Source organism: Poromitra crassiceps, assembly GCF_964638095.1.
Source record: "Poromitra crassiceps genome assembly, chromosome: 30".
Lineage (NCBI taxonomy): Eukaryota > Metazoa > Chordata > Actinopteri > Beryciformes > Melamphaidae > Poromitra > Poromitra crassiceps.
In genome coordinates, this window is record NC_139652.1 from 6,276,968 (window position 1) to 6,297,676 (window position 20,709).

The 20,709-nt window shown below is 43.6% G+C and overlaps 2 protein-coding genes across 4 annotated transcripts in view; one reads left to right on the forward strand and one right to left on the reverse strand.

Moving 5' to 3' along the window:
• The window catches only part of aass (aminoadipate-semialdehyde synthase), a 58,276-nt gene extending 54,280 nt beyond the window's left edge, over positions 1-3,996 (forward strand). For all 3 annotated transcript variants that reach the window (XM_083663164.1, XM_083663166.1, XM_083663165.1), the window contains exon 24: positions 523-3,996. In XM_083663164.1, coding sequence (XP_083519290.1) covers positions 523-641 — 119 coding nt within the window. In that variant the 3' untranslated portion in view covers positions 642-3,996. The remainder of the gene's footprint in view (positions 1-522) is intronic.
• A 1,019-nt stretch (positions 3,997-5,015) lies between these two features.
• Positions 5,016-20,709, reverse strand: part of ptprz1a (protein tyrosine phosphatase receptor type Z1a) — a 113,140-nt gene continuing 97,446 nt past the window's right edge. The window contains exons 26-31 of the mRNA XM_083663296.1: positions 20,179-20,252; positions 18,995-19,141; positions 18,656-18,808; positions 17,234-17,376; positions 9,764-9,899; positions 5,016-8,065 (exon numbers count right to left, since the gene is read on the reverse strand). Coding sequence (XP_083519422.1) covers positions 7,922-8,065; positions 9,764-9,899; positions 17,234-17,376; positions 18,656-18,808; positions 18,995-19,141; positions 20,179-20,252 — 797 coding nt within the window. The 3' untranslated portion in view covers positions 5,016-7,921. The remainder of the gene's footprint in view (positions 8,066-9,763; positions 9,900-17,233; positions 17,377-18,655; positions 18,809-18,994; positions 19,142-20,178; positions 20,253-20,709) is intronic.

Genomic DNA, 20,709 nt, shown 5'->3' on the forward strand with positions numbered 1-20,709 from the left:
GAGAGTGTTTGTTTGTTTCAATTTTTGTCCCACCGATGATGTCACAATGTCTATGACATCATAAGCATTGTGGAGCAATTGTTGTTTTTGGTTACACTCAAGCAATTGTGACATCACTGATGATCAAACAATTGTGACATCACTTATGATCAAGCAATTGTGACATCATTTCTATGTCATCAGTGAGTGATGTCATCAGTGAGGCGAAGCTGCGGGCGAGCTGCAGAGCCAACGATGCTGAAATGAAACTGTTGCTAGCCTTGCTTCAGCGTAGGATTGGCGTACGGTGTGTTGGGCCCCTAACTCGGTACACGTCCTCCCTGTAGGAGAGATCAGTGTGTTCGGCCCCTAACTCAGTACACGTCCTCCCTGTAGGAGAGATCAGTGTGTTCGGCCCCTAACTCAGTACACGTCCTCCCTGTAGGAGAGATCAGTGCGTTCGGCCCCTAACTCACTACACGTCCTCCCTGTAGGAGAGATCAGTGTGTTCGGCCCCTAACTCAGTACATGTCCTCCCTGTAGGAGAGATCAGCACCAAGGGGCTGGTGGTTCCCATGACCAGAGATATCTACGGCCCGGCTCTGAAGCGTTTGAAGGAGGAAGGCCTACACATCACCACCAAGAGCACGCTGCACGAGTAGAGCCTACCGTGGTACCGCGCACGCCCACACACACTCACTGTGAACCTACCGCGCACGCCCACACACACTCACTGTGAAGGCAGCCGGTCGGACTGACAGTGTCAGAATGAATCCAACACAAAACGCTCTCTGCTGCCTTTCTTATCTCATCCTGAGGTGGAAGAAGACCATTCAAGATGTCGTCGGCTCACTTTCCAAGGACCGGAAAAACGGAAGAAAATGACCTGCCACAAATAATTAGTGAACTTTTTCCATAGAAATATGTTTTCATAGAAATATGTTTTCATAGAAATATGTCAACGTTTGCAGAAGTTTAGATGCTACTGCTTTGTGTAGAGCAGCCAATCAGGAGCCAAAGTAGAGCAGCCATTGCTTTGTTATGATTTGATTGGTTTACTCAATGACTCGATGTACTTGCTGGGCGGCCAAACCCAGATGACAACGTGAACTGACAATGTGATTTATGTTCCAAAGATTGCTTGTTACGGTTATGGTTAGGCAAGTGAAACAAGTTGATTAAGGTTTGGGTTTGGTCATGGTTATATAAGAGATTATTTTTATTTTTATGTGGCTTACAGTATGGGTTTGGCCGCCCAGCAAGTACATTGAGTGTCTCCTGTTTACGGTCAGAGTGTGTACGTACGGTGGCCAGCAGGGACAAAGTTTGAAAACTGGAAAAAAAAACAAGTAATTGAAATGATCAGTGACCCTTGTTGATTCATTGACCAAAGATGACATATTCTCATAACACAGTTCTTCTGATTTCTCACGAAAAGTAGATTTCCTCCCTGTGCCCACAGAGATCGTCTCCGGCAACACGAGCGATCACTGCACACGTGAAAATGCTGAATTACATCCCAAAGGTTGGTTGTGTTACGGTTATGTTTAGGCAAGTCAAACAACTTGGTTAGGGTTTGCTCATGGTTAAATAAGAAAAACCTTTTGTTAATGTAAACGTGGCTTACGCTGGGAGTCGATCTCTGGTGGTCTCCGGCATCCAAGGCAAATGTATACACCCGTCCACTAGGGGTTTCACAGACTAGTCGACTATCAAAACCACTAGTCGACACTGTGCATCGTTGTCGACTAATCGCTCATCTGTGGTTTTAGGAATAAACAATATAAATAAATAAATTGAACATAGGTTTGCTTGAACAATCATTTTTTTCTCACATGAGGCCATGTTAAATAAACAGAATTGAAGGTATTTAGAGAGGGAAAGACTCCCGCCTATGTTGTTACTGCAGTCAAACAGTCGCTATCTCAGCTCAGACAAACAGCCTCTCAGAGCCAATCAGGACTCTGCTATTTCACATACCCCCAGGTTGGTCCCGCCTACATTAATTAACCCTTTACTGTAGGGGTGGGAATCACCAGATGCCCCACGATACGATATTATCACGATACTTAAGTCACGATACAATAGTATTGCGATATGCTAGTATTGCGATATATTGAGTATTGCGATATTGCGATATATTGTGATTTATTACCTTTTTTCAACTGCAAATGATGTCCCCAAAGGACAAAACTTTGTCAACATAATGTCTAATAAGATAAAGTTTCCAGTCTGTTCATCTCACTTCAATCAACACTGTCATAAAAGCCTGTCATAAATGTTGCATGTACTTGACATTTTGTATAATAAAATATCACGATACTTGGCATTCGATACGATACAACATATTGCCCACAAAATATCGCGATACTATGCTGTATCCATTCCCCCCAACCCACCCCTACTTTACTGGCTATTTTTGAGACCTTTTTGATGTTGATTGATCATTTTTATTGGGTGAAAACAATATGAAGTCTCACGTAGATACAGTAGATGTAGATGGATGACATATGACAAGCTATAGGTGGCAATCGGCAAGCTGCACCATCACTGGACAGGCGACCTGTCAATCACCCCCAAAACATAGTCTTTTCTATCGTCTATTTCACTCTAAAGCTGCGTTCACACCGACCTATTAAAGTTTTTCGCTGGCATCGAGTTTACATACAAAGTCGATGCAAACGAGCGATTGAGCGTATATTCGCCCGGGAGAAAAATCGCTGGACAGAGCGACAGAGACAGAGCGATAGGGCGAAAATCCGCTCGTCGCCCGAGATGAAATATCCCAACTCGAGCGAAATTTCACTGGCATCAGTCGCTCGCTGTTCAACGCTGATTGGCTGCCGTGTGAGAGTGAGTCAAGGATCACACTGGCTTGGAACAAACCGCTGGTTTATTGTGTGGCAACAAACCACATTGACAGCTGATTGACAGGCTGACAGCTGACATGAAGTGAAGTCTGTACTACCGGTATAGAGCTCGCGTTAGGAGTACGCTGATAGGCTTAGCTTGTAAACAACTACGGTGGCTCATAGTGGACAAACATCATGACATTGCATAACGTTATAGCCCCCAGATGTCCGTCAATTCTTGTGCCTGTTGACGAGCGATTTAAACACAGCGACAGAGCGATTCCAAAGGGTTGAATCGAGCGACTGAGAGAAAAATAAATATCTTGGTGTGAACACAGCTTAAGCGGGCGAGTTGTATAAAAAGTCACCCCCTGTACAGCTGTTATGAAAGGTGACATTAGCTATAGGCCAAAAGCGTGTTTTGAATCAGGCTGTAGAGATGCTTCATCCTGTTGTAAAGTGGGGCGTTTTAACAGCGATATGCAGATCATCTCTGTCCGCATGGTGTTGCATTGAACAAAAGCTTGTTATATTTCCTTCCAAATGATGGTGTTCTATTCTAAACACTGCGTATGGAAAGTCGGGCGTCCCCACAAACAAAACAAACGCACGTGGAAGAGAAACTACTGACATGTCCTGAGACAGGATGTGATGTCATAGTCCCCTGTGTTGTTTAGAGCGCGTGGGGAGGAAGCTGTATTTGGGCATAAACCGTGTTGATGTGTTTTTAAAGGGATTCTATATGAGTGGAACCTTGATAAAGGACTGAAAGACAATATTTATTGTGTCATCTTAGCCATATTTATTATATTTCTTGCGTCGCCTTCTGAACGGTTTGTTGCATGCTTTAAAATACCCGAGATGAGATATTTGACGTAGACCTAATATGTATTTTGATATGATAATCCATACAGTACATGTAGTAGCTGATATGTATTTTTGATGCAACACAGTGCTGCAGACAGCAACACATTGTTTGATATTTTGGCTCTGTAGTTTTCTTGCTTTGGATGTGAAATGATATTGAACAGACACACACACAGGAGACATTTTAGTTGACTGAGGTATTATTTCTGGGTAGTGAAGCAATTCAACCTTTTACTTGTCATCTTTTATCATTATCAGTGCAGTTTTAAGTAGTAATTCTATTCAATAAATAAATCATTTTTTTTCAAAAATTCACAATGTGTCGACACTTCTGTGTATCTGTACCTATGAACAACAACCAGATTAGGAAATTAAAAACATGCAGTGACGTGCAGATCTGCAGCTCAAACACAGCACTTTCCCCCCTATGTTCTTCTCATCCTTTTTCTTTTCAGCGTCAGTTTTGTACGGAGCCCCTAAAGTCTCCAAAGGTCTTTTGAATCTTTTGTGAATCTTGTGTTATTATCTTGTGATAACATATTCACTTTTTTATTTTATTTTATTTTAACTTTTCCAAGTTTTATTTTAACTTTTGCCAATTCCCCCTGCTGTCCTGGTCGTGGTTCCACCCCCTCTGCCAATCTGGGGAGAGTTGTAGACTAGCACCATGCTTCGTCTTTTCACCTGACAGCGAGCAGTTTCACCAGCAGGACGTAGAGCGTGGAAGGATCACACACTATTATTCCCCCTAGTTGCCCTCACCCCGAACAGGCGCCGCGACCGACCAGAGGAGGCGCTAGTGCAGTGTCCAGGACGCATACCGTACCGGCTTTGCAAAAATGTGTCTTTTTAATACTGGATGTCTTTGAACTTTAAATATAATTTAAGGGAAAAACAAGGAAATAAATGAAAATAAAATTGTTATTATTTTTAGATAGATAAATAAATAGGCTAACTAAAATAAATAATGTAAAAATAATAATTGTTTTATCTCGTTATTGTTTTCATAATTGTGGGAATCCAAAATTGTAATTGAGATTAAAATCGAGTTGAGCAGCCATAACATTCACAGTGACAAACCACTCCACAAGACTTTCTGCTTGGTTTCTTTCACTTATTTAATCCCATTAGATAATAATCCAGCACTTTCATGTCCGGCAAAAAAAAAAAAAGTCAGTACCCCATGCATCACATTTAGTCTGTTACAAAAGCCAGAATAAAACATTTTCCAGCTAAATTAGAATTAAATCATACATGTGAACACACTAAAAATGGTAAAATATAAAAATCTAGAGGTATAAATAGAAATTTGGTCCATCGAGTTGACTACTATAATATTATTTACATTAGATTATTATTCCAGGCCCTTATTAATATTTGACTTCAATAGCACACGGCTGCTACCATTGTAAGGTAATGGTATTTACAGAGGAGTTCAGTGCATGAGCTCTACAAAAGACAAAACTAATTTTGTCCCTTGATGTAAAAAGTTGAATCCCCCCCCCCACCCCATTTGGCTTACTTGCCAATAAATACAAAAGTTTAGGAAAAGTGTGTTAGTTGAGCAAACGTCTCAGCGGAGTGGCAGTACAACAGCAACACGTTGGATAGTTAGTCTACAGCTGTATCAACGGTGTTAGAAGAAATACAGAAAGGCACACATGACAAGATCAAAGGGAGTCCATAGAGTGCTGACGTCACGTCCTCTTCCGGGTTCGGCATGACACCTTTCCCCATTCATTTTTCCATAGACCCTTTTATAAATCCTTATAAAAAGACTTTTACTTGGTTAGTGATTCAGCTATATTCCGAATCAGGTGAGACCAACACACTCGGACCAAAACTTTAAAAAGGGGCAATTTCCAATTGATTTATTTTTAAATGGTAACTAAACCCAAAACAATTATTTTCAGCTTTAAACCAATTGGCTTTTGAGAAGTGTTGGTGAGGATTCTGGTCAAAAGCTCCACATTGAGAGTAAACTACACACTATCATTTTCATCCAGCGAGAGTGCCCTCACTAGGGGTTGAAACCCACTCTCGTGAGGTCGGCCGGGCAGAGTGCACTGCTGAATTCTGTGCAATTCGACATAGCGCCACCTACTTGCAACACAAAAATAAGTTTATCTCGAGAACCATTCGCCCAATCGAGGTTGGGAGTCCCAAGTGGAGGCAGGTCTGCCACAATTCTGGAGGTTGAGTTCCCCTTTAAGTTTTGGTGAAAGGTCTCTCCTGATTCTGAATATACAGTAGCTGGCTCGCTTGGTTTGACCAAGTAAAACTTTTCAGATGTATTTTTCGAAATGTCTATGGGAAAATGAATGGGAATGAAATCCTTCAGGTCCCATGCCGAACCCAGAAAAGATGGTGACTTTAGCAATCTACTATATCCACTGCTGGAGGAACGCATTCAGAAGACGCCGGCCTCAAACTGCAGGACTTTTAAAATCTTCAACTAACTCGGCTGAGAGTCTTAACTTGGCGATTCGGTCGTTCTCCTCTCCATCTTGAAAGAACTTCTCCAAAAACCTCAAAAGACATTTGATTTGGATTGTATTTGTTGTGGTGGTCGTAGTGTGAGCTGGCACCAGGAGAGGGCGTCGCAGCGTGAGCCGGCACCAGGAGAGGGCGCTGTAGCGTGAGCCGGCACCAGGAGAGGCTCAGTCAGTGTTTGCTGAGGAAGGGGGAAGAAAGGTGAAGCGCTGCCGTTGCTGCTGGCGGTTAGGAGTCCGTGGGAGGCGGGGTCCTGCTCAACCCTGTTTAGATGAAGCCACGCCCACTTCTGCACGACGTAAGCCTTGGATTTCAAACGGTAAAAACATGGCGGCTCGTTTGGAGACTTTCTCTTATATTAGGAAAATGGTTCGCCCAAATTTTTCTAAAATGTTTTGAGAGAAATCAGTTTCCAGAGGTGGCAAGTCACTACTACAAGTGAGAAGTTGAATTGAAACTAGTGATTGACTATTACAGACTGAAATTATTACTATAATATAATATAAACTTTAAATATCCCCTGCCGCCGCTTCTTTTCACCTGACAGCGAGGGGTTTCACCAGCAGGACGCAGCACATGGGAGGACCAGAGGAGGCACTAGTGCAGCGACCAGGACACACATCGTCAATCCAGCTTCCCACTCATAGACACGGCCAATTGTGCCTGTATGGATGCCCGACCAAGCCGGAGCTAACACGGGGGATCGAACCTGCGACCCTCGTGCTGGTAGGCAGTAGTGATGCGCGGGTCAGGGTTTTTTAAGGCCCGCACCAAACCAACCCGTCATTAGAGCCAGTCCGCCCCATTCAAATGTGTGAAAATGCCAAACCCAATCCCACCCTGCACAATGCCAATTTAATGTGAAAACTCTGTCTCTCTGCCCTCTCTCTCACACACACGCGCGCGCACAACAGTTTTACTACGCTGGCTGCATTGCGCGGCTGCTGCTTTCATGTCGTTAGGAGTTCTTTCTGCTTCGTCGGTGTTACAAACTCTAAATAGCTGTTATCTGTCTTTCTTCAATTAATCCAATATCTTCAAAAGGAGGTAGCAGGTAGGCCTAGGCTACAGAAACAGTTCTTATTCTTTCCAATTTCTTTTAATTACCTCATGCTCTCTCAATTGGTCATGTTGCAGTAAAGTTGACAAATAGGTCACAGTCCATTAACAGAAAATCTGAATTTGTTCATGGACACTTCAAATAATAATTACAGCGAATAATCCTTCCAAAATATTTGTTTTAAAGACACATAGGCTACCTCATTTGAAGCGTCTCTTTACTCCACCATGTAGGCTATAGTAGAGAGTGCAGCAGGTGCAGTCGGCTTCAGACTCGCAGACTCACCTTGTCTGTCTGTGTGTACAGCTGTGTGTGTGTACAAGTGTGTGTGTGTGTGTGTACAGGTGTGTGTGTGTGTGTGTGTATGTGAGAGAGAGTTCACGTCTTTAATAAAGGGTGAGTCTGCTTGTTTCGCTGCTGTAAGTTATATAATAATGTTGCTTTGTCATGTTCTGAGCCCGCAATATTTTCCTAATTGCCAAACCAGACCGCCTGCGGGGCGGGCCAGCCCCGCGGGACCCGGTGGGTTCTGGGTAGCCCGAGCATCACGTTCTTCCAATTCGAAATCCGAGGTTTTCGTCATACGGAAGTGGGTGTGGCTTCAGCTAAACTGGGTTGGGAAAATGCTAGACACTCGCGGACGTCACACCAGAGACTCCAGGCTCTCCGGTCACACCAGGGACTCCAGGGACTCTGCGGCGCAGGCAGTTCCGACCACGATGGAGCCGTTGTTGTCGGAGGACTGCAGGGTTCTCTGGTCCTCTTCAGTCCCCACCAGACTCAGCAGGGCTCTGTACAGGAACTCATACTGCTCCTGCACACACACAGAGCAGGCGTGTGGGAAATGAGTTCAGCCATGAGGCAGATCACTAGAGAGCCAAAGTGACGCCAACTTCCTGCTTCAGCTACAAACCAGCTGTGAAAGAATTATGAATGGTGGTGAACGGCGAGAGACGATACTTTTTTGGATCCCGTTTGAATAGTGCCTTGAAATCCACGTGTAAATTTTGCGTGTCAAGAAAGTCGCAGTTTGTCATCAAACTGAAATGTAAGGCTTAGTTTTGTATTAAACCGTTCTACATCACACAATATATATACAATATATATATGTTGTCACACCAACACGGCCTGCCGGGAGAGACGTCACTTATGCGACTGTCTTATGCGACGTCAGTTTAAAATCTAAATTGACAAACAATATGTGAACCTCATGGCACAAATCAAACGGGATAAAAAAAATTGTCTCTTGCCATTCACCACCATTCATATTTGTTTCACGGCTGGTTCACATAGTTCATTCATACAAAGTACTGTAATCAGGTGAGATAAAACTCAAGTCCTGCTGTATGTATTTTTAACGCTTTGAGCACCACGAGCCAAGTGCCATCCAGTTCCATTGTATTGGAGAGAAGGCAGACATCTCTACGGCCGATGTCTCCAAAACTCAGCAACTCGCGCCAAAACGATCTAAATGGATAAATAGCACTACAGGTAAGAGGGGAAATATGTATTTTTTTTATTATTAGATTTGGGGGTGAACGGTTGCTTTATGTTCCAAGACCAGACATGCTGCTCACAAGTCATTTTTTGCAAGTCCAAGTCAAGTCTCAAGTCTGGTCACAAATCCAAGTAAAGTGTCAAGTCGCTTATGGATGAGCGTTCTATCATCTGCTGCATGCCATCCGGTCTGCTTAGAACACGGTGTAGCTAAAACTAAGGGATTCAAAGCATGTACTGTATTATCATCACTCTTTTATCTATTAACATAGAGTATCAGCATTGATGAGTTGACATTATTAGTAGAGTAGACATTTCCTTAATATGCACCAAAAGTTAAGTCGAATGTGAAGTTTTTTTAGGACGAGTCTCAAGTCAAGTCTCAAGTCACTGTGTGCATGACTTAAAGCAGCTACGAGCAAGATTTTTGATTGTTATTAAACAGTCTAAATTTAATATCAATGCATCACATCTTACCTCTAATAGTAGACGAGACCAACGCAGAGTAGTCTCGCTTGAACCCCGAGTGAATCGGCCAGTGTTAGTCTCTCTGTGGCCAGGGCAGATCAGGAAGTGAAATGAAACGGTTTGCAGCAGCCACTTCGGCCATAACCACAAAATAAGTTCCAAAAAGAATATAACGAGAGATGTTCGCGAGAGTATGCATGGTGTTCTCCTTGTTTATGGTATGTTGCTAGGCAGCGCGAACGGGGGAATGCAGGCAGCTGCGTTTCACTTCCGGGTTTAGCCGGTCCGGCGGTAAGGAGAGAGAGAGAGAGAGAGCCCCCTGTTGACGCGAGTTTAGACAGACACAGACTTAAGAGAGCAATCTCCGATTCACACGGCTTTGGTCTCAGCTACTATTATAGGTAAGATGTGATGCATCAATATTGTAATTATACTGTTTAATAACAATCGAAAATCTTGCTCGTAGCTGCTTTAAATTTGACTCGAGTCCAAGTCCTAAGCCCAAGTCCCCTGTCTGCCCCAGCCCTCAGTGTGACGTCACGCTCACCGTGTCGCTGAAGACTCCTGGTCTCATGAGGTTGGTCATCTTGGCGGCCTGGAAGACGTCCAGCGAGCCCTCAGCCTCCAGCTGGCCAATCAGAGAGGACAGAGCGCAGAACGTCCCCGCAGAGGCTCCGCCCACTCTGCAACAGCAAAGAGGTTCAGATTTTCACTGCAAAAAATATCCTCATATCATCTCAACTCATTCAGTTCTGAGTCGTTACATCTTTTTCTTGAAAAAAGCGAAAAGCAAAAACACTGCTGTTTAATTTGTGTGAAGAATATACAACTACTGCAACTAATGATTATTTTCATTGTCGATTCATCTGTCAATTATTTTTCTCGATTAATCGACTAGTTTACGACTAGATTATTTCATTGATGACTAGTTTTATATAAAATGTCAGAGAATGGTGAAAAATATGGATCAGTGTTTCCCAAAGCCCAAGATGATGTCCTCAAATGTCTTGTTTTGTCCACAACCCAAAGACGTTCAAACTTCAGTTTACTGACATAGAGGAGTAAAGAAACCAGAAAATATTCACTTTTAAGAAGCTGGAATCAGAGAATTCTGCCTTAAATTGACTAAAACAATGAATCATGGCCGACCCCGCCGACCCCGGACACAAACTTTTTTAAATGCTCTCCCTCGACAAGCAGAGGCTGACATCTGTCAAGAACAAAACCTCTCGCCACAAGGACAGCTTCTTCCCAACGAGGCCCGAAAGCCCCCTCTACTAAGGACCCCCCCCCCCCATCCACACGTCACTTTACACCATACATACACTTGAACGCAACATGCAATATACCCGCTGAATAAGTGTCCAAATGTTCATGTCATTCTGGGCAATACTCTTCTGTTATAGCATTTCAGTCTGAAATATGGAATATCTTTCAATAATATTTATGACTAAAAGGCTAAAAGTAATCTCATGTGTAAGAAATGACTGTTCTTCATTGAAGTAGAAATTTAAATAATTAACTTGTTGGTTTTGGATTTATTTAGCTTCAAGAGTGCATGTTCGTGTGACCCTCAATACAGGCTTTGAGAATCCCGGCCACTTACTGATACTTATGCTTAAATTAACCCACTCATATTCTGGTTTATTTCAAGAAAAACATTTCGGCTAGTGGAAATTCTAATTGGCTGGTAACCATGAAAAATAGTTGCCCACCCCTGCCTTAGATGGTAAATCATCTCTTAGTCCTCTGTGACAGTATTCTCCTGTGTGTACCCTCTAACACAGGGGTGGGCAACTATTTTTCATGGGGGGCCACATGAGAAATCCAGATTGTTGCCGGGGGCCGAACAAATATTGTCATGCCGTAACCCAGGGATGGGCAACTTTGATGATAGAGAGGGCCACAAAAAAAGTCCTCCCTACCAGATTTTGCTGAGGGCTGAACAGCGCCAGCGCGGAAAAATTGGGGCATTTGAAGCCAGGTTTAGAGGAATAACTCATTTTAAATTAACAGTTGTGATGTCATTATTCAGTCTTAACCACCAATATTTGATCCTTTTTTCACTCACTCCTATGTCACCACACTCTCCCTGCAGGGCTTGAAATTAACTTTTTTCACCACCTGCCAATATGGCTGCTAGATTTTAAAGTTACCAGCCAATTAGAATTTCCACTATCCGATATGTTTTTCTTGAAATAAACCAGAATATGAGTGGGTTAATTTAAGCATAAGTATCAGTAAGTGGCCGGGATTCTCAAAGCCTGTGTTGCGGGCCACACGAACATGCACTCTTGAAGCTAAATAAATCCCAAACCAACAAGTTAATTATTTAAATTTCTACCTCAATGTAGAACAGCCATTTCTTACACATGAGATTACTTTTGGCCTTTTAGTCATAAAGATTATTGAAAGATATTCCATATTCCAGACTGAAATGCTATAACAGAAGAATATTGGCCAGAATGACATGAACATTTGGACACTTATTCAGCGGGTATCTTGCATGTTGCGTTCAGGTGCAATGTAAAAAAAAAAAAAAAAAAAAACTTTTTTTGCAATTCCATCGTGGGCCACACAGGGGGCCGTATGTTGCCCATGTGTGCTTTATAGTAACGTTCAGTCATAGCTCATTTATAATTAAGCCCATAGTTAATGAACTAATCATGTACAAAACACACACAGTCACATATTTTATATACTGTATATGTTGTAAGCCCAATTTTTGCCATCACAGCTGCTTTTTACATGTATGGGCTAATACAGGCTAATATACAAGGTGTCCCAAGCTCTGAGTCATTATAAACTCAATTAGCTACAGAAGCTAATGTTGACATTCAGTCCTTGTATATTTCTCTCATGTGTTCATCATTCCTTTCCTCTGTGTGTGTGTGATTGAGAAATTAGATGCAGGTGGTGTTCATCCTAATTGGCCTGGTCAGGTGTCAGATTGCTGCTGGCTGATTGGCTGGTGGAGAGCATTTAAGGCAGCTGATGCCATCCTGTCGCCCCTTGCTCTCCTCATTCCCAACGATGATGGCTGCTGTGCTGACTGCTGTGTTCTGTCAGGTAGGAACTGTGTGTAGACCTACTTTAGTAGTTCTGCAGAACTTTATTAAGATGTCTTTATCTTGGTAGACCTGTGCAGTCTAAACTGTAAATAGTTACCTTCCAGATCTACACTTTTGTACACTGTAAATAACACTTACCCAAGTAGCAGAAAGTAGGGGGAGAAGCCCTTTAGTTTTTTGTAACATTTTCTCATGTTTATTTTGTAGGAGCTTATAGGTAAGAGCTGTGTCCCTTATTTAATCCATAATTTTCTTTTCTTAGGTAAATTTAAGGTTGGGGATTAGTTTGATTGGTTAGTTGTGTTGGGGCCATGCTGTGCTCTGAAACTAAACCTGCTACTTGTGAACTTGTGATGGTGGTTTGGCTGATCATCCTTGGGAGTGGGAAGAGTGGGGGCACTTTTGTGTTGCGGTCCGGTTCCCCGAGGCCGGTTCCTAAAATAATTGCGGGCTCGTCCGCTTTTCCCGTTCGTCAGCACGTCGTCTGAGTATATATATATATTTTATATGTTTGTCTGGTGGGCAGTCTTGGTGCAGGTGGTAAATGGTGTGCATGGAGCTGAGGAAGCTCATGGTGGTAAAGCTGGTGGAGAGAGGTTTGTTGGGAGGAGCCGGTCAGAGGGGACCAGTAAGACTGAGGAGGGGCGTGACGAGGCAGGGCCGTCAGTAGCACCGTTTCTCCTCTTTCTGTGTAGACTATGCTACCCTACAAGAGTCCCGTCTCCGTACATAGACTTGCCTGTGACTCTGACTCCCAAGCCGTCTAAATCAGTGATAGACGTATTTACAAGTGTCACAGAAACATTTCAAAGCCACATATTGAGAAGAAGGGTTCATCGCTTCTCGACGTCGGGGTTAGAAAGCTCGACGCTGCTCATAAATGCCTCTTTTCATCTGAAGTCTGTGCTGGTGATATTTTTTCCAGGTTAGAGCTCCCAGCCGTCAGAGCGCTCAACAGCGCCACTCTGGCCGAAAGCTTGGTAAAAAATATCACCAGCACAGACTTCAGATGAAAAGAGGCATTTATGAGCAGCGACGAGCTTTCTAACCCCGACGTCGAGAAGCTATGAACCCTTCTCAATATGTGGCTTTGAAATGTTTCTGTGACACTTGTAAATACGTCTGTATCGCTGATTTAGACGGCTTGGGAGTCAGAGTGACAGGCAAGTCTATGTACGGAGACTCTTGTAGGGTAGCAGTCTACACAGAAAGAGGAGAAACGGTGCTACTGATGGCCCTGCCTTGTCACGCCCCTCCTCAGTCTTACTGGTCCCCTCTGACCGGCTCCTCCTCCAACAAACATCTCCACCAGCTTTACCACCATGAGCTTCCTCCGCTCCATGCAAAGGCACCTTGACTAACACCATTTACCACCTGCACAAAGACTGCCCACCAGACAAACATATAAAACATATATATACACACACTCACAGACGACGTGCTGACGAATGAGAAAAGCAGACGAGCACCCAATTATGTTAGGAACCGGCCTCGGGGAACCGGACCGCAACACAAAAGTGCCCCCACTCTTCCCACTCCCAAGGATGATCAGCCAAACCACCATCACAAGTTCACAAGTAGCAGGTTTAGTTTCAGAGCACAGCATGGCCCCAACACAACTAACCAATCAAACTAATCACCAACCTTAAATTTACCTAAGAAAAGAAAATGATGGATTAAATAAGGGACACAGCTCTTACCTATAAGCTCCTACAAAATAAACATGAGAAAATGTTACAAAAAACTAAAGGGCTTCTCCCCCTACTTTCTGCTACTTGGGTAAGTGTTATTTACAGTGTACAAAAGTGTAGATCTGGAAGGTAACTATTTACAGTTTAGACTGCACAGGTCTACCAAGATAAAGACACATCTTAATAAAGTTCTGCAGAACTACTAAAGTAGGTCTACACACAGTTCCTACCTGACAGAACACAGCAGTCAGCACAGCAGCCATCATCGTTGGGAATGAGGAGAGCAAGGGGCGACAAGATGGCATCAGCTGCCTTAAATGCTCTCCACCAGTCAATCAGCCAGCAGCAATCTGACACCTGACCAGGCCAATTAGGATGAACACCACCTGCATCTCATTTCTCAATCACACACACACAGAGGAGGAAAGGAATGATGAACACATGAGAGAAATATACAAGGACTGAATGTCAACATTAGCTTCTGTAGCTAATTGAGTTTATAATGACTCAGAGCTTGGGACACCTTGTATATTAGCCTGTATTATCCCATACATGTAAAAAGCAGCTGTGATGGCAAAAATTAGGCTTACAACATATACAGTATAAAATATGTGACTGTGTGTGTGTGTGTTTTGTACATGATTAGTTCATTAACTATGGGCTTAATTATAAATGAGTTATGACTGAACGTTACTATAAAGCACACATGGGCAACATACGGCCCCCTGTGTGGCCCGCGACGGAATTGCAAAAAAAGTTTTTTTTTTTTTTTACATTGCACCTGAACGCAACATGCAAGATACCCGCTGAATAAGTGTCCAAATGTTCATGTCATTCTGGCCAATATTCTTCTGTTATAGCATTTCAGTCTGGAATATGGAATATCTTTCAATAATCTTTATGACTAAAAGGCCAAAAGTAATCTCATGTGTAAGAAATGGCTGTTCTACATTGAGGTAGAAATTTAAATAATTAACTTGTTGGTTTTGGATTTATTTAGCTTCAAGAGTGCATGTTCGTGTGACCCTCAACACAGGCTTTGAGAATCCCGGGCCACTTACTGATACTTATGCTTAAATTAACCCACTCATATTCTGGTTTATTTCAAGAAAAACATTTTGGATAGTGGAAATTCTAATTGGCTGGTAACTTTAAAATCTAGCAGCCATATTGGCAGGTGGTGAAAAAAGTTAATTTCAAGCCCTGCAGGGAGAGCAGGTGGTGACATAGGAGTGAGTGAGAAAAGGATCAAATATTGGTGGTTAAGACTGAATAATGACATCACAACTGTTAATTTAAAATTAGTTATTCCTCTAAACCTGGCTTCAAATGCCCCAATTTTTTCGCGCTGGCGCCGTTCAGCCCTCAGCAAAATCTGGTAGCGAGGACTTTTTTTGTGGCCCTCTCTATCATCAAAGTTGCCCATCCCTGGGTTACGGCATGACAATATTTGTTCGGCCCCCGGCAACAATCTGGATTTCTCATGTGGCCCCCCATGAAAAATAGTTGCCCACCCCTGCTTTACACCTACAGCAGCTGGACTACACTCGTTACATTAAACTATTATAGCTGCTTCTCCTGCCACAACTTTCTACTCTATTAGATGACTCTTGTTAACTACATCACGCACCGCTTGGACTGTCAATTCCTATTTAACACATTGAGTGCCAGCCGTTTTTTCAATCCTGTAGGTAAGTTGTGCCAGGTTTTTTTTTGAGGATTCTGGCTCATTTTACAAGAGCCGAGGATTATTTTCTGTTAAGACTTCGTGAACACCAATCATCTAAAAATAACTAATAGAATGTGTGCTTTCTCTGTCTAAAAGAGTTAGTTTGCAGAGTTAGTAGTTATGTAGATATTAGCCGTTGAGTACAGCATGGTTTTAGCGTCTGAGACAGCAAGCTGAGATAATCGCAGTTTTGTGAAATTCAATCAAACAGCAGAACAGTCACCTGCCTGTGATTGTGGGTGCCCTTGGGCGAGTCTGTATACTGTATTGTGTGTGTGTGTGTGTGTGTGTGTGTGTGTGTGTGTGTTCGCGCGTTGCTCCGCGGCTCTGGGGGGAGGGGATCTCTGTCCGTTCTTTGCCCCCGCGGCGTGTCTGTCTCCCGCTCTGTGTGCTCTCTCTCTCTCTCTCTCTCTCTCTCTCTCTCTCTCTCTCTCTCTCTCTCTCTCTCTCTCTCTCTCTCTCCTCTCTCTCTCTCTCTCTCCTCTCTCTCTCTCTCTCTCTCTCGGGACTGGGGGGAGGGGGAGAGAGAGGGAGAGAGTGTGTGTGTGTCTCCGGGCTCCTCCCTCCGTCTGTGCTGCGGGGGGAGGATTCTCCGCGGCCGTCTGGACTGTAAAACTGTTTCTTGAGATGTCGGCTGAGAGCTTTGAGTAAGCTTTTGCGATTCTGGTCTTATTTATGCGCGGGGGTGCTCGAGTGTGTGTGTGTGCGCGCGCGCGCGCGCGCGCGTGTGTGTGTGTGTGTGTGTGGGATCGAGGGAGTTTTCGCCCAGCTGCTTCCTTGAAAATTACACTGGCTTTCTCCAGCGCGCTGGCTGGCTGTGGCTGGCTGTGCCTTCCTCTCTGTCTTGGGAGAGAACTGTCGCCACTTAGTGGTCGGTAAAATAGATTATACACATTCTCTTCCTCCCAATATTGATATAGAAGACGTAAAAGGGGTTGATTGATGTCCCACCGTCAAAAAAAAAAAATGTTTATGTAAGACGAGATAGCTCGTCTATGGCACTCAACCGTTGGATTATGTAAGACGAGATATCTCGGCTATGGCACTCAACGTGTTAATTCCCACTTAACACTCCTCCTATTCGTGTATATATTGTCTATATTAAACTGCACTTGCAATGTTGTGATTTTGCCTTTTAGATCATTTCTTTTTCATCTCTGAATATTGATATGAGCGCTATGCTGCAAACTGACACTAAAACAGATTCCTCGTATGTAATCCTTCACATTGTGGCAATAAAAGTGATTCTGATTCTGATTAATCGATTATCAAAAGAGTGGTTCATTTAAGTCTATAACTAATCGATTCATCATTGCAGCTCTGTTAGACAACATAGCTTAATTATTAAATTTGTACATAATACACAATACATTTAATACATTTAGTTTCATGTGAATTCTAGAGAGAAAGTGGGTTTTAATTGGCAGAAATAAATAATAATCTAAAATGTAAATACTGTAAGCACAACCACACACGTATCGGGATGACGATAACAGTAAATGACTGTGGAGCAGAGGGGGTCTTACTCGTCATGGATGACTGTGGGACCCTCCTTGTTGGCACTCTCGTCCTTCACCAGGCGGAGCAGCTCCAAGCTGCTGCTGATGGGGCTGTCTGGGTTGGGCCAGCAGGGGGAGCGGTAGTGCTTCACCTCTAAGACAAAGTCATCCTGTCCAGAGGAGAGAGATCAGTAACGACTCTTTAAAGGTATAGTTCACCCAAAAATGAAAACTCTGTCATCCTCTCCTCCACCTCATGCCAAATGAAACGTATAACACACAGCGTTTTGGCTGCTTCTGGTCTGGCATCGTCATATGCAAATGCCTTGTCTTCGGTTTTACCAGCGATTCACCAATCGGCACCGAGGGGGACCAACGATTAGCCAATCAGCGCCAATAAACAGCCTAACGGGCGGGACTAAGCCGTTGTCAAGTGCGCCGAGGAGTAACATAAATAACAATGGCTGCGGCGGACGCCTGCTATCCAGGCTGTTTCAAATTGTTTAAAGGTAGCAATTACTTTGAAATCTGAACGTTGTGACGCTGAGGCTGAGGAATGATTCAGCCAACAGGGCTTCCTCAGTGCCACACCGCTGCAGAAGGCCTGTTGGCTAAAAGGTTCGTTGTTGCTGCTGTCCAGCTGACTGATTAAACCTGAAAAGGACATTTAGCGTGCTGACATGTTCTCTCACCTGAGTTTTTATCTTCCTTGAGTGTGCTCAGCTCGCTAACTGAGTTTAGACATCTCTCTCTCTCCCTCTATCTCTCTCGATTGTGATAAAACACAGCTGATGGCACTCGGGTCAAGGTGTGTGTGTGTGTGTTGGGCTAAGACAATTCTTGGTCGGGCTTGAGCCCCGCCCCTGGCGCTTTGAATGAATGAGGAAATAGGCGTGTCTGGCGCGGTCAACATTTTCTGGAGCTGTGTGTATTGCATTGTGATTGGCTAGTTGTTAGAAACCACACCTCTTTCGTGGGCGGTTTCATGTGCACGAGCTCAGAGCTGGATAGGGAAATCCTAAATTGACAGAACCAGCTGATAAACACCGTCGTGGGATCGTTTAGCGCGATTGCGATTGTCTGGTTAAGTCAATCCAGATCAAGGGTGTAGATCCTGGATCTGTTTATCTCAAGGCCCCAGTTCCAAAACACAAACAGCCAAACAATCACACTGTGAACAGAAAGATCTATACAAATCAATCAGCCTTAGTTCAGATTGTCACTAAATGATGGTGTAAACATAATATAGGCCTGTTTGGAACTGTGAAGAAATGCTCCACTGACTGCTGGCAACCTCCCTGTGTCTTGTATGGACTAACTTCACCTGTGTTTCAACTACATGAGGGGAAGGAGATGATGACACAACTTTGCTTTCAATTTTTGCGTGAACTATTCCTTTAAAGCTCTCAATCTTTTTGCCTGGTGACCCTGGAGACGAGGGGCTCGAACCTGTGTCGCTTCCAGCACGTAGTCCTGGACCACCAGCATCTCCTCGTTGGCCAGGCAGACGTGGTTCTCGCTCCGATGAGTGACGGTGAATATCTCACAGCTGATTGGCTGGCCTTTGAGGGGCCAGAAGATGCACGGCTCTGCCTTCTTCTCCTCCTCCTCCTCCTCCTCCTGACACACAGCAAGGAGATCAAGGTTTTGCATAAGTGTTTTTTCCCCTCGCCGCCCCTGGCAGTAGCAGTAGTAGTAGCAGTAGTAGTGGTAATAACAGGCCTGGCAGCAGTAGTAGCAATAGTAGTAGTTAGTAGTGGTGGTCGAGACCCAGACAGAAGCACTGACCCATCCTGGACTCCTCCCTGCTCCGGACGTCCCAGACAGAGACACTATGACCTGGCTGCTGTGGTCCCAGATCATCCTCCAGAAGTCTGCTATGGTGCCTGGCAAAGGATTCTGGGTAACGATGTACTCTCTGCTGTGCCGGTAACCCTGACAACACAAAACAGGTCTGAGCAGGTCTCATGTCCTGGTACTTTTTTGTTTCTTGCTTTAAAGCAACAATATGTAACTTTTGTAGTGCAGAACCTTTGTCTCCCCCTGCTGGCAGTGAGATTACCTGCGCTGCATTCAAGTGGTGTTGAGAAAATGAGTTCCCGGCCGTTTCCTTCAACGTTTTGTTTAAAGGGATACGCCAACATTTTTGGAACATATTTTTTTACATATTAAATATATATATATATAAATATATATAAATAATATAAATATAAATATATATATTTTTTACATATTAAATGTAGAATGTGGATGCCTTTATCTTCACTCACTGTGCGTGCAGTACAATCAGCGGTACAGCCCTCACTGCTAATAGCTTAGCACTAAAATAGCACTATATGATACAGCTGCCTATCCCCATTCAGTGGCCCAAAATACACATTCCAACAGCGCCAGAAACACTCGCATGTCCATGTTGTGACTTGTGTAACTCACCACGTGATGAAATAATAATCCAAAGTTACATGAAACGGTCATTTTCAAAGTCAATCCATAGTGAGAACAACGAGGGTTCCCTCTGTAACCAAAGTTACTTCCTTGTTTACTATGAGGCGAAATTCCATCAAGGCGTTCCAGAGATATCGCGTTAACGAGCTTGAAAATGGTGTTTGTGAGGTCACAGTGACCTTGACCTTTGACCACCAAAATCTAATCAATTCATCCTTGAGTCCAAGTGGACGTTTGAGCCAAATGTGATGAAATCCCGTCAAGGCGTTCCTGAGATATCGCGTTAACGAGCTTGAAAATGGCGTTCGTGAGGTCACCGTGACCTTGAATTTTGACCTTCGACCACCAAAATCTAATCGGTTCATCCTTGAGTCCAAGTGGACGTTTGAGGCTAATTTTACAAAATTCCGTCAAGGCGTTCCTGAGATATCACGTTAACGAACATCCCAACCCGAAACCATAATGCCTCCGGGCTCGGCTATCGCCGGCGGAGACATAAAAATCCTGTGAAGTAAGTTTGTTCTTACTGCGATGTAGGAAGCGTTGATGTAGTCTGACGTCTCCCCCGCCGCTGTAGACAGACACACTCGCGACCTCTCAACTGCAAAGAGACATTATTATGTGTTGGTCAAACATCTTCCCATTGAACCACACAGCAGTTTGCCATCTCAGCCTCATGCTCCAGAAAGAAGTCTAGACCAGTCCAGCACCTCCCACTGCTCCAAACTGTCCCCCTCCCACTTTCACTGTCCCCCCTCCCCCTCCCACAGCGAGCAGGACAAAACTAACTACTACATAACTACTATACTAACTAACTATACTAACTACTACATAACTACTATACTAACTAACTATACTAAGTACTACATAACTACTATACTAACTAACTATACTACATAACTACTATACTAACTAACTATACTAACTAACTACTATATAACTACTATACTAACTAACTACTACATAACTACTATACTAACTAACTAACTATACTAACTAACTACTACATAACTACTATACTAACTAACTACTACATACCTACTATACTAACTAACTAC